This window comes from Lynx rufus, unplaced genomic scaffold (assembly GCF_022079265.1).
Source record: "Lynx rufus isolate CCGP_SWC_20201006 ecotype Redwood Valley unplaced genomic scaffold, mLynRuf1.p SCAF_6, whole genome shotgun sequence".
Lineage (NCBI taxonomy): Eukaryota > Metazoa > Chordata > Mammalia > Carnivora > Felidae > Lynx > Lynx rufus.
The window spans coordinates 3,799,278-3,813,467 of record NW_025814878.1 but is presented as its reverse complement, the minus strand read 5'-3'; the positions used below and the strand labels follow the sequence as shown (position 1 = coordinate 3,813,467).

The 14,190-nt window shown below is 43.0% G+C and overlaps 1 protein-coding gene across 1 annotated transcript in view; it reads left to right on the top strand.

Moving 5' to 3' along the window:
• The window catches only part of SNX9 (sorting nexin 9), a 125,530-nt gene that overhangs the window by 57,899 nt on the left and 53,441 nt on the right, over nt 1–14,190 (top strand). The window contains exons 3-4 of the mRNA XM_047101480.1: nt 1,747–1,821; nt 3,089–3,214. Of these exons, the coding sequence (XP_046957436.1) occupies nt 1,747–1,821; nt 3,089–3,214 (201 nt within the window). The remainder of the gene's footprint in view (nt 1–1,746; nt 1,822–3,088; nt 3,215–14,190) is intronic.

Below are 14,190 nucleotides of genomic sequence, written 5' to 3'. Positions count from 1 at the left end.
GGTGTGTTGAACGAACTGGTGTGGCTGGAGTCTGGGGATGCACCTTTCGGCGGTAGCGACAGGAGTTGGAAAAAGCTAGACACGGGAGGCTTTGTGGAGTCAGCCCCAGAGGACTTGGTGCCAGGTTAGATACTGGTGGGAGAAAAGAGGCAAGGATCCATAAGGTTTTTGGCTCTGACCTTTAACCTAAGAGAATGGTAGATTTATTAAAGTATATGAGTCATGACGAAGAGCTTCTTTGGAAAGGTTAAATGAGTTTCTTGTTGGATGTGTAGAGTATGAAGAAAAGCGAATAATTAGCCCTTCCCTATAGCTTTGCATCATAAAAATGGAAATGCCGAGCTGGGGGTAAGAGCTGGGAATAGGCCAGCTCCCTGGACACCTCAGGGAGTAGCCTGTGAGGAGGGTTGCCAGGACAACCGAGAGGCACTGGGAAGGAAAGGGGGAGATGCTGGGGCTCCCCCAGGTGGGAGGGACCGAGGGCAGGACGGAGACCAGGGACAGAGGACAGCGAATGAGCAAGAGAATGATGGCTTCTTAATATTGGTACTGTTTTCAAAACTTGTCTTCTGTGCTTTAGATACAGAAAAGAATCACTGGGTAGGAACAGTATATAAGCTTTAGATAATACACCAGGTGTAGATAAGTAACTAGGTCCTATTTTTAATCATAGGAGAAATTAAAGATTCTTTACCCTTCTGATTTTTCTTAATGGAGAAATCATCTTGATTTCTTGGTAAAATAGTATTGAATTTAAGTTGCTCTCATGGTTACAAATGGACAAAGTTGTGGCTTAAAGTGATTTTTGAAGAAGAATGTGTTATCTAGATTCAGGTAGTTATTAACTAAGACGATTTATGAACTTACGACAACTCTTACTATTATAAGGTGAAAAGGTAGTAGGTCTTTGTTGAGATGATAGATTGGAAAGTGGGAATTCTGGTATAGAGAACTTTATTATTTAATATTGTTTATCCAGAAGAGCTAAGGAACCATGGATCGGTTAGCTTTTCCTAAACAGCAGGCAATCTCAAAGCTTAGTGGCTTAATCGAAAAACCTTTGCCGCTTTGCTCAAGAACTTACGGGTTGGCTGGATGGTTCTACTGACCTGAGATGCCTCTCCTGTCTTCAGTCACCTGGTGGGCAGCTCTGGGCCAAGTGCTTTAACCTGTGCTCACGCATGTGCCTGGCGATTCCCCTCCTGGTGGCTGACCTTGGTTGGGGCAACAAGGAAATTGGGCCTTTTTTTGTCATCATCCGGCAACCCAGATTATTCCCACAGCAGCTCTTTTGAAAAAAGTGTGCAAAGCCCCTTGAGGCCAGACTCTGAACTCACCCTGTATTATTTCCACCTCATTCTGTTGGCCATAGAGGTCACTAAGCACATCACGGCTTCCAGAGGGGGTGGTATCCTTCTGCCTCTTGACAGTCGGAGCTGCGAACCATTTTTATAGTCTGCCACCAACCGATAAATAGAAAGGAATTACACAATGATGACATTCTGTTCTGTTGAATAGGCTACTTTGCAATCTTCATTACTTGTTTAATGTTTTCAGATTATATCATTTTCTAAAGTAAAAGAGAAGCCTTGGGAATTTAAAACTTTGAACAGTGTTAGATCAGTGGGAATAAAGAGCTTAACGTTAATTATTTTTTCCTGTATGACAACTCCCGAAGCAAAATTTTGCAGGCAACTCCAACTGTAATCTTGGTCTTTTTTCTTTTCTCTTTTTAAACGTTACTAGGATGTTGGTGGAGGATGGCTAGAAGGAAGAAACAGCAAAGGAGAACGAGGGCTTGTTCCCACAGACTATGTCGAAGTAAGAACTTATTGTCATATCGTAAAACCTGGTCTTTGTCAAACGTCTTTTTATGAATTATGGAAAGTAGCAACTTTATTTTTAATCAGAAAGTTTCCACTGTAAAAGTAATACCTGGTAATTATGTAAAATGTGAATGATACATTGAAGTAGAACTAAGAAAAAATATTACCTATAGACCTGTGCTCCAAAGAGTGACTCCATATTTAGATTAAGTTCCTTTTAGGGAGAGCAACTTTTAAGTACTCTGAATAAATGCCCCTATTTTTCCTGTGTTTATATTGTGTAATAGCTGCTGCCTATAATACTGTTTACATTACAGAGTTTATTCACAAAGTTTAAAAAGATTTTTTTTTTTTTTGAAGTAGTTCTCTTCTCTCTGTGCTGGTTTTGGACATATCTCTTCAGTTCCTTCTCCCCATTTCCATAGACAGAGGGTCTTGGATGAACTAACTTCTGGGACCTATTGCCTGGTTTTAAGCTGTATTCCCATAGATGCCAAGGATAGTGTTACAGCATCTGGGAGGAGCCTCCCAGCCTGGGACACACCCACTCAGCTGACACCGCCCCCCCCAGCCCACCCTGAGCCAGCCTCCTGGCGCCCCCTGCTGGTTGTCTGTAGGTCACTCAAAATTGAGTCCTGGGAACTGAGCTTGCCTTTCCACTCAGGTGACTGAAACTAAGGTGGCCTGGTGCCCTGGGAGTAAAACTGAACAAGAACAAGGTGCCTATGGTTCCCCTCCAGCAGAGAGGAATAATGCCCTGGGAGGATGTTTACCTGGGCACTGCCTGCAGAATGGGAAGACTGTCTGTCTGTTGTTCTGATCGAGAGTTGGGGTGGGGAGTTTTGAACCCTCTGGAGAATCCGATGAAATCTGGGGCCCTTCTCTCGGAAATATGTGCCCGTGCATGTACCCCAACCTCTTCTGTAGAGTTCCACAGGGTTCACGGGCCCCTGGACTCAGTCCACCTGTCTTATACTTATGTTGTGCTTTACCTCGGTGCACTGTGTATTCAGGACTCTAAAAATAGACAAGAATGAGAAAAATCTAAGGATTTAAGTTAGTGCTGGCATTAATTGCATTTTCTAGAACTCTGCATACTTCTAGAAAGGGATGGTTAATACAGATGTTCTGGGGCTTGCTTACCTTTTAAAAATATAAACCCCTTTTCCATAATAGATGACAATTCTTGCTTGCCCTCAGAGACTCTAACTCTGAAATAACCCTAATCTATGAAAATAACTGTGGTTCTTTCTAATATTCAGATTTTGCCCAGTGATGGAAAAGACCCATTTTCTTGTGGAAATTCAGTGGCCGACCAAGCCTTCCTCGATTCTCTCTCAGCGAGTGCTGCTCAGGCCAATTCATCAGCTGCCAACAGTAATAACCAGGTGAGTCTTCCATCATCTGGCTGGACTGAGCACAGCGCATTTGTGAGAGCTTGTGATGCCTCCGAGCCATTGCCATCCCCGGAAAGCATAAACAAAATAGCTGTTAGATGTGTGTGTGGCGTTTCTGTTGGGTATTAACAAAGAACTTGCCTGTTAGGCGGGCTAAACACTTTTTAAAGATGATTATAAGAGAGAATGCAGGGTGTTCATTGAGAGTTGCTTTTAAAAGTCTGGCATGATATGAACACGGACCTTGTAAGGTACAAATATTCTCTCAAGTGGGGAAAGAAAAGCAGGGTCCTATGCTGAGGTGATCTGTGTCAACACTCCGCTGAAACAGGAGACGATTTCTCAGACCTTGACATGGTCGTTACACTCTCAGAGCCCCCACGTCTTGTGGACACTACACGTGTAACAGTGGCTGCAAATCCAGCACTTAGCACTCGGTATCTTGTATTGCTTCTAGAAAACTTACAATAGTGGGATGATTTGGGAAAAATACACTGAAATTCTACATTGATTTTAAGGAAAGTTTGACCAGTTCAGGCGACTCTGCCTAGTTATTGTAAAATGATTACCTTGGGCGAGTGTCAGCAAGAACAGTCAGAAGATGGACATCAAAATGTTACCCTTCCTAAATCTTTAGAAGCAACTCGGCTTCAGGGGATGTTCTTTCGTGATACTCTTTAACTACAAAAAAGGTTTTGAATTATGGGAAGCCTAATAGTCGTGTCACTTGAGAATTATTTGCGTACAGAATGTTTATATTTTAACCTTCCAAGAGAATTTCTCAAAGTGCTATTACCGTATGTTAGCTGCAGGTTTTATACATTTTTAGATAGCTTTTGATGGACATCCTGAGTTACAACTTAGTCTGACCCAAATACTTAAAATTCAGAGGCAGAGTGATCACCACAGTTGAGCATTTGCCTATATTTTGTAACTCTATAATACCTGAGGACCCTGGGCAGTTAAAGACTACACAAGATAAAATGTGAGACAGTAGTAGTTAGGGGCACCTGGGTGGCTTGGTTGAGTGTCCCACTTGATTTCGGTTCAGGTCATGATCCCGGGGTCGTGGGATCAAGCCCCGTGTTGGGTTCTGTGCTGAGTGCGAAGCCTGCCTAAGATTCTCTCTCCTCCTCCTCCTCCCTTTGCCCCTCTCTCCTGCTTGCACTTTCTCTCTCTCTCTCAACAAAATAAAATAATATTTTTTAAACTGTGAAGCCATGGTAGTTAAACCTTCCTTGAAGTTTCACCAGGGATTCTCAGCGCGAGCACTGTTGACCTCTGGGGCCTGAGCTTCAGCTCGTGATGTTTAGCAGCACCCCTGGCCTTGATTCACTACATGCCAGTAACATCCCGTTGCCCTCAGTTGTAACAACCAAAATTATCTGCAGATGCTGCCAGACGTCCCCCGGGCGCAAAGTCAGCCGGCTGAGTTCACTGAGTTAGACAAAAACATCAGGGAAGTGGGTTTGCACTGAGTAAAAGACAACATTTTAATAAAAGGGAATGATGTTCAGATGATCATAGAATAAATGAAGGAAACAAAAGATGGAAATATTCATCTTATTTTTGTTTTAATTTTTTTAGTATTGAGAGAGAGAGAGAGAGAGAGAGAGAGAGAGAGAGAGAGAGAGAGAGAGAGAGAGAAAATATCCCAAGCAGGCTCCTTGCTGTCAGTGCAGAGCTGGACGTGGGGCCCAGACACTCAAACCGCAAGACCATGACTGAGGCGAAATCAGAGTCGGATGCTCAACCGACTGAGCCACCCAGGCGTCCCAGTTCGTCTTATTTTAATTCAAGGACCTACATCAACCATTATCTCAGGATAGGCTGAAGCATTCTGCACACAAAGTTGCAGTCAGGCTCCAGTCTTGCCCTGTTGTGAAATAGCTTCCTCGGTGTTTAAATGTAGCAATACAGATGGATTAGCATAAGTATAAATGTTTTTTCTTCCAGGTTATTTAGAAGAAAATATAACCACCTTTTCGAAGTTGGATTTTACTAATCCGTTCGGACATACTAAATCTAGCCAGATCCTTTGAAAGCAAAGAAAAAGTGAACTGAAACTAGAAGTAACAAAATAAAGCAAGCATGACCATAATTAACTGAGCATTTGGATTTAATTTAAATCAAGTAAAAATATTTTTAATAACCGTCTATGCTTTCGGTTATCTGGGATAGGAAAATAACTTAAATAGGCCAAAATGGTGATGATGTTCATACATACCATGAAAACCGTCCTGACCAAGAAACCAGGCAGCCATTATCAATTAGTAGCTTTTAAAACTTTTGCTGTCAGGTTTACTCATTCTTTCATTTTCTGGATGTCAATGAGAAAATACTGTTTTTGTCCCAGGGATGTGCCTCTTGGGATTTTCTAATTACTCTGGCACTGTGTTCTCTCCCAGAGGTCAGTCTGATTTGGAGGACAAGTATGTCAGAGGCGCCGGCTCTCTCTGTCCCCCGGTCAGGCCGTGCAGGGCACACCCCCGTCCCCTCCGCACACCGTTCACTTCCGAACCAGCATCTGTCTGCTGTCCTCGGCACCGATGATTTGAAAGTTGGCTTTCTTCCCACACATGCAGATTAAAGCCCTGCATTTAGCTCCTGGTTATCCAACTTTCTGACTGTTGTATCTTTCCTCTAAATTGTGTATCTTTTTTTTTTTAATTTTTTTTTCAACGTTTTTTATTTATTTTTGGGACAGAGAGAGACAGAGCATGAACGGGGGAGGGGCAGAGAGAGAGGGAGACACAGAATCGGAAACAGGCTCCAGGCTCCGAGCCATCAGCCCAGAGCCTGACACGGGGCTCGAACTCACGGACCGCGAGATCATGACCTGGCTGAAGTCGGACGCTTAACCGACTGTGACACCCAGGCGCCCCTTTTTTTTTTTTTTTTAATCTCTCTAAAAGGTTCTATCCGTCTGCAAATCTCCTTGAATAGCTTATTTTGAGCCTGCTATTTTTTAATCTGTCTGACCCTTCCTTGACTTTGTATTCTTAATCTGTCCTACATGTCAGAGTAATTAGTTCATAAATTTGTAATTTAATATGTAAAAAGCACTTCCGTGGGTTTTTCTTAAAACTCCTCATTTCAGGGTGCTTGAGGTACCTTCTGGTTCTAGCTGCTTACTGAGCAGCTGCAGAGGTCATGCAGTCACTGGTGTAGAGGAGAGAACAGGGTACTTTTATCACAATGACCCACTGTGATCTTTTTCTCCCTTTACTAGTTCATGGGGGGATCCCTTATCTGTAAAACATAGTCCAGTTGTTGGTTGTGGTATAGACTAGAATTGGAAATGTCAGAGGAATATGATGCAGTATTCTTTAGTATATGTGCTGCCGAAGCGAGCACGATGCATTATTCTTTAAATGTGTTGGGACAGTTTAGCTTGGAAAACGGTAAAGCTGTTTATTTTTTAAGTACTTGGGAGAGAATATCAATGACATTTTTTCCATGACCTTGGAATATGGAAAGACAGCACAGTGTCTTGCGGCCGTTAAGGAAAGAATGGATGCATTTAAGTAAAAAAGTAATACTAAACTAGAAAAATATTTCGCACATACCACAGAAACCGGCTAATTCTGTTAACATACAAAGAATTCTTGCAAATCTATAGAAATAGATGAACAGCTCAGGAGAAAAAAAAATGAGCAAAGGGTGGGAACAGATTTTTCATGGGAAAAGTAGTACAAACAGCCAATAAATACAGGAAAATACTCATTTTTAGTGTCTGCTATTAAATTAGCAGAGAATTAAAATGTTTTAATACCCCATGTGAGGAAAGGAATATGCCGATAGGCATTCTGCTGCAAAGGTGGGGGAAGGATACATTAACAAAGCCTTTTGGAAGACAGTTTGGCAACATGCATTAATATTTAAAATGCATCTACTCTGTGCCCCAGCAGTTCTGAGTTTACTTATAGAGCTCCTCTTGGGACTCAGCCACGTGGGCTGCAGATTCACCGTGCGAGGTCCAACATGAGGACTTGGGGACACACACGTCTGACCATAGGGACCTGGCCAGGCAGAGCCCAGGGTGGCCACATGGTGGGAAGCATGAGTGTGGGTTTAGATGTACAGGTGTGGACGTCTGTTGTTTTTTAAACAATTTCTTTTTAATAAAGTTGATTTATTTTTGAGAGAGAGAGACAGAGTGTGAGTGGGGGAAGGGCAGAGAGAGAGGGAGACACACAGTCTGAAGCAGCTTCAGGCTCCGAGCTGTCAGCACAGAGCCTGACGCGGGGCTCGAACTCACGGACCGCGAGATCGTGACCTGAGCCGAGGTCGGCCGCTTAACCGACTGAGCCGCCCGGGCACCCCACATCTGATTCTTTTTTAAAAGCACATCAGTAATGTTATCTTTCCCGTGCTTGAGTACACACACACCACAGATGCAAATTGTGTGTAGAACATTTATTGAAGCATAACCAGGAAATGAATCGAATTCTCATTGTTTTCTTACTCTAATACAGATCTTAAGGTGGATGAGGACCACTATTGCAGTACCTTTAGAAAAGGAGAATAGTTTCTAGTGGTTCATACCAGTTTTGTTACTAGGGACTTATCTGGTATTTTCCAGCTGCAAGAGCGTTTCATGTGGCAGCTGTGCCACCAGCCGCCATTCAGAGATGTGTGGGGACAGTCGCCCCAGTCTTGGTTTTCACCCAGTTATCAGTGTTCCAGTTACACCATTGCTTTGATTCTGAGAAGCTTCTCACTATAGATCTTTACAAACCTCGGAGGTGGCTGCTTCTGTGGAGTATTTACTTTTGAGAAATTAATGGGAAGTTTTGTACTTAATTTTTTAAGTTTTTTTTTTATTATTATTTGTTTTGAGGGGGAGGGGCAGAGAGGGGGAGAGAATCCCAAGCAGGCTCTGCACGAGTCAGCGCAGAGCCCAACGTGGGGCTTGAACCCACGAACCGTGAGATCACGACCTGAGCTGAAATCAAGAATCAGACGCTTAACCTACGGAGCCACCCAGACGCCCCTGTACTTTCTGAATAAGAACAATAGGGATTATACGTGAATTAAAAGTTCTGTGAAACTAGATGTTTCATCTGAAGCCTTTGACTTGAGAGGTTTATTTTTCTATCTTGGAATACTGGCAAGATCCACATCCCTGGGATGAACTGCTTCTGTCTTTACCACACCGCCTCCCAGTTCCCCATGAATCTGTCTTCCTGTTGCCGGGTTCCTCATCCCCTGCCACCAGCACCGTCCCCAGGGTGGGGTGGCGTAGTGGGAAGCACCAGAGCCTTGCCACCAGACCTGAATGTGATGCTGTGTGAGCTGTGGCTTCCGGAATTGCAGGATTAGGCCCCTTGTAGAAAGTGGTGTCATACACAGAAGGCATTTAATAAATTCTTTGCCTCTTTTCTCACCTCTTCCCTTTTCCAGGGGTGTTCTCATGCATCTGCCCTGGTTTCTTCCAACCTCTCCCTCTCCTGCCATGTGGATGTTCCCCTATGCCTGTCTCCAGTCTCGAATTTTCTCTTCAGTTTGCTCATTTTCCGGCTTCTTGTTGAACGTCTCTGTCCGCCTATCCCTTCTGTGTCTCAGAGCATGAGCACAATCACTCATTTCCCCACAGAAGTAGTTTCTCTTTCTCCCTTTCCCATTTCCTTTCTCTGACATGCTCGTACTGCCCTTCTTTCATAAAACCCTAGCCGAGTGCCGTTGGCAGCCACAGTTACTGACGGGAGGGTCCTGCATCCTTTAGATGGGCAAGGGCAGGAAAAACCCTCGCTTTTAATCCCAGGCCTCATACTTCCGTGAGACTTAGGTAAGTCTCTTCCCTTCCATGCCTCCATTTCCTCATCTGGGAAGCCTCGTACGATTGTAGGAATGAGTAAATGGAGAGCTGCTTCTCAAGTGTGTAATGTAGTACTTGATAGAGATTTAATAATTGTTCGTGACAGTATCTTACACACCACTGCCTCTACGATAAGATGATTAAGTGTTTCGGTTCTTTGCTCGAGAAACTGTAGGGGCTCCCCCGTCGCCTCCTGAACCAAGTGACCCCTTCTGCGCATCGAGAGAGATCCGTCGAGCAGGTAGCCACTACCCTGTCAGAGTGGGACAGGTGGACGCTGAACAATGCATGGTAGGGAACTTGTGTAAGAAAAGCATCTGAACTTGAGGTGCGACCAGACTTTTTCCAACCTGTTATGTTTGTCTGATTCCTCCACATGGCCCCATCCTTACTTTGTCCTTATGATAGGCTCCAGCCAAACTTGCCCTTCTCCAGATAGACCCCATGCTGTCCCACCTTCTCTTTGTATCTTTTGCTTTTGCCTCCAAGAATGATAGAGTGACTCCTTCCATCTTTCAAGTCTGCCCAGCCCCCAAGGTTAGGTTCAAATATCATGTCCTTTATGAAGCCTCTTTTTTTTTCTTTTGTCTTTCATTCTCTCTTCTTGATTCCCTCTGTGCTATTTGTGATTCTTAATCACAGATTATATTACTTAATTATAAACTTGCGAGCTTGGTGAGAAGCAGAGGTTTTGTCTTATTTTTTCTATTCCCATAACCTCTCTGAGGCCTTGCACCATAATACAGTTCTCTACAAATGTGGGAGTGATTTTTTGGTTCATTTGTCAATACAGCAAAAAGTATTTTACAGGGGTGCCTGGGCGGCTCAGTCGGTTAAGCATCCAACTCTTGATTTCAGCTCAGGTCATGATCCCCTGGTTCAGGAGCTCGAGCCCTGTGTCGGGCTCTGCACTGACAATGCGGAGCCTGCTTGGGATTCTGTCTCTTCCTCTCTGCCTGCCCCTCCCCTGCACTCTCATGCACACACTCTTTCTCTCTCTCTCAAAAATAAGTAAATGAACAATTTTTTTAAAAAGGTATTTTACAATGGAAAATGTTATGAGATTGACTGAGTCCAACCCGAATTCTCTCTAGGGAGGTTTGTGTTCTCAACATTGACTGGGGGACTGGGAGCCACCATAGCACCTCATTCTAACACCCACCGGTTTTCCCAGTCAGAAGTAGCTCGTTCTCCTACAGGAGACCCACTGAGATTGTTAACTATCTTTTAACCATTTGGATATTAAACACATGCTCAAAGTTAAGTGGGTATTTAGGGAAATGACATCTTTTTATTCAGAGATTTTCAGTGTAATGATATTTGTTATGAAGGGTTTTTTTTTGTTGGTTAAGGGATAAGGAAGACCATAGTAATTTTATGTTGGAACTACATTTCCCTTTCTCATTCCACCGCCCCCCACCCCCAAATCCATGCTTAGGCCATTCTAAGGCCATTTTGTAGACCATTTAAAAATAAATCAGCAAAAGAAAATGTCACATGGGTATTAAGTTTGCTTATTATTTCATTACCTCAAATGAGATCTGTAATGCCATAGACTTCTCATAATTCTTATTGAGATTTCCTCTTTACAAAACCCTATTGGAAAGGTTCCCTCTGTCTCCCCACCCCCATGTGAATTCTTTTTAGTTGCTTACAGAGCTTTGTAAGGAAGGTTGTATACATCTATTTAAAGGATCTGTTGACATTTCTCCCCAAAACTGCATTAGGCTAGTGATACTAATTTTCCATGCTTTATTGATCACGGATCCTTGCTTTATATAAGACAGCTTTATGCACCTAGGGAACCTTTCCAAAACTACGTGCTATCAGGGGCGCCTGAGTGGCTCAGTCACGTAAGCATCTGACTCTTGGTTTCAGCTTAGATCATGATCTCATGGTTCATGAGACTGAGCCCGTCTGGCTCCATGCTGAGCATGGAGCTTGCTTGGGACTCTCTCTCTCCTGCTCTCTCTACCCCTCTCCTGCTTGTTTCTCTCTCTCTCTCTCTCTTTCTCTCTCTCTCTCATAAATAAACGCTAAAAAAAAATCAAAATAAAATGCTTAAAAAAAAAGTACATGCTATGAAATTCATTGTTTAGGGTGGTTTGTCGTTGTTTGCTTTCGTCTGATAGGAAACAAATGACAGAAGCAAAGGGTTTGTTTCGTTTTGTTTTTTACCTTAAAACAGCTCTGGTGAAGGGCCAGTGAGCATTGTTCTAGCACGGCCCATCATCACAAGTGTCCCTAAGCCTATCCTGCATGGACTTTTGTTAGATCCATCTGGAGGTTACTCGTAGCCTCATCCTATTTGGGACATAAAGCTACTGATATTACTTAAGACTTCGTGCTGACGAAGTAAGTAAACTCTCTAAACTAATACAAATATCCCCATTTCTTTTGTGTGTGTGTGTGTGTGTGTGTGTGTGTGTGTGTTTAATGTTTTATTTATTTTGAGAGAGAGCAAGCGAGCACAAGCAGGGGAGGCAGAGAGAGGGAGAGAGAGAATCTCTCTCTGCACTGTCAGCACAGAGCCCCATGTGGGGCTCAGCCTCACGAAACGTGAGATTATGACCTGAGCTGAAATCAAGGGTCAGACGCTTAACCGACCGAGCCACTCAGGCACCCCCCAGATGTCCCCATTTCTTAATATGAATTATACTGTTTTAATATTCTGTATTTAAAAAATAAATATCTGGAATTGACATCTGTGGGTTCAGAATATGAATTAACAAAGGGCTTGTTAAACCAGTTGTACTTTTTGGGTCATTTGCAGTTAGTGCAAATGGATTTCATCGGTTCTTGTGATCTAGACTCATTCTTAAAAGAAGGTACAAGTGTTATATTCTGACCAGTGGTTTTGTGAAGTTAGTCGAGGTTTATCTGAATTAGATGAATTACAATTAGGTAATTTCCTCTGAGCAAAAGATCTATAAACAAGAAAACAGGAAATTTTTCAAATTCTTAAACATTCCAAGTAGAAATGGCTAGGCTGTTTACATAAGAGATTTTGTACCTCCTGTAGGTTCTTTTGAGAAAAAGAGTTAAATTGTTGTCAGAAACTATTGAAATGTTCTTGGGCGTAGAAATCACAGTCTTTGCTTTCTGTTCCCTTTTCCTGACACAGTTGGCACACAGTCATTACAATCTGATGAAGGAGAAAATGTCAGGTAAAGACTTTAGTACCTTGGTCAAGCAGATGAGTTACAAAAACGAAAGAAGAAAAACTATTATAAGCCTCAACCTTCACAGAGCAAGCAACTTTCTTTTCATTTTTGTTCCTCATCCCTGGACAAAGTCTTGCCCTGGACGTTTCTAGTTACAAAATTCCTTCCTTCCATCTTTCCTTCCAAGCAGGAGACCATGTATGAGGGGAGAGTGGAATGATACGTCAGGGCAGGGTAGGCCAGCTGACAACAGAGTGTGCGAGCATGTGAGGGAGGCACGGCGAGAAATCCCGTGTGTGGTGTTACGGGAGCCCTGGAATGCTTCCACTGTCTCTGCTCCAAGGTAACAGCAAGAAGGGCAGTGAGCCCGTGATTCAGGACTCCTCTTACCTGGCAGGCTTCTCAGACTGAGTGGTCTACTCTGACCTGTATTGATTGAGCGTCTCCTTAAGGAACCAGGTGGGCAGCCAGAGTGGTGACCATGAATTGACTTCTGTCGAGCCATCGTATGTCCTTTGTACTCTTGTTTGCTGGTTTGGTAGAGAGCCAGATAGAAAGCAACCTTAATGAGCTAAATGGGTAAGGGGCATTAAGGAATCTACTGAAATCACTGCTTCACTATATACTAACTAATTTGGATGTAAATTTTAAAAAATAAAAAATAAAGTTAAATCAAAAAAAAAAAAACTACAAACCTACAATTACCAACTGGGAGTATATCACTTAATTTTTATATTTACAAAATGCTACAGTTTATTTTTCTCAAATTATTTCAAATTATCATCAAGAAACTAATAAATGAATACTATAAAAATGCAAAAAAAAAAGCAACCTTAATGAAAGACATGTTCTCCTTTTCATTAATCCTCAGACCTAAATCACTCTCAGTATCCAACCTAGTTTCAGAGGACACAGAAACAGTGGCGTCATTGCCCTTCTCTGCATCTTGTCCCGGCTGCTCCCATATGGATGCTGTTGCGATGTGTGCAGTGAAGGTTGTCCTTCTCACACCACATCTTGTCTGCTTACTGGGAGACCAGTGAATGAGTCAGATCTCAGCACCCACACAAGTCCTTGCCCTGTTGTCAGAAGTAGGAGTTTGCTTCTTACTGGTCCAGGTCCCCTCAAGATGTCATACAGAAGAAAATATAGCAAAATATAACAAAACCAGAACCTCTCATTTTGCGGTCAGCGGTTGCAGACTAGTGTTTTTATTTTCTTTAAAAATACTTTTTTAAAAATAACCTTTTATCATTATAGAAGCAGTACATAAACACTGTAGGGAATTGGAAAATTCAGGCTAGCAAAAAGAAAAACGTCACATCCACACCATGCATGACTACCGTTTACACCTTGGTGCATACCTTATTTTCCCTGCGTGAGCATGGTTACCCACGTGCTTACCTGGATGAGACACATTGAGTACCTGCTGTTTGTAACCTTTTAAAGGTTGACGATCCTTTCCTTTTCAGTAAATTTTCATCGGCCATAATATCCAGACCACTTTTAATTTTCCCAGGAGCCCCCAGAATGTCCTTTACAGCTCGTTTATGAACTGGTGTTCAGTGTAGGACCAAGCGTTATGTCTGGTTATGTCCATTATGTCCCTCACATGTGTCCTTTCTTTCCAGCACAATCCCTACTTTTTTATTCTGACTTAGTTTTACTGTAGAATTCCAGTCTTTTGGATTTGTCACATTGTTCCTTTGGTGTCCTTCAAGTTGTTCCTCTATCCTCTGTACTTCTTACAAATTGGAAGTTGTACCTAAAGGCTCAGTGGATTCAAACTGAACATTTGAGACAAGAATATACCATGGGGCACCTGGGTGGCGCAGTCGGTTAAGCGTCCGACTTCAGCCAGGTCACGATCTCGCGGTCCGTGAGTTCGAGCCCCGCGTCGGGCTCTGGGCTGATGGCTCAGAGCCTGGAGCCTGTTTCCGGTTCTGTGTCTCCCTCTGTCTCTCTGTCCCTCCCCCGTTCAT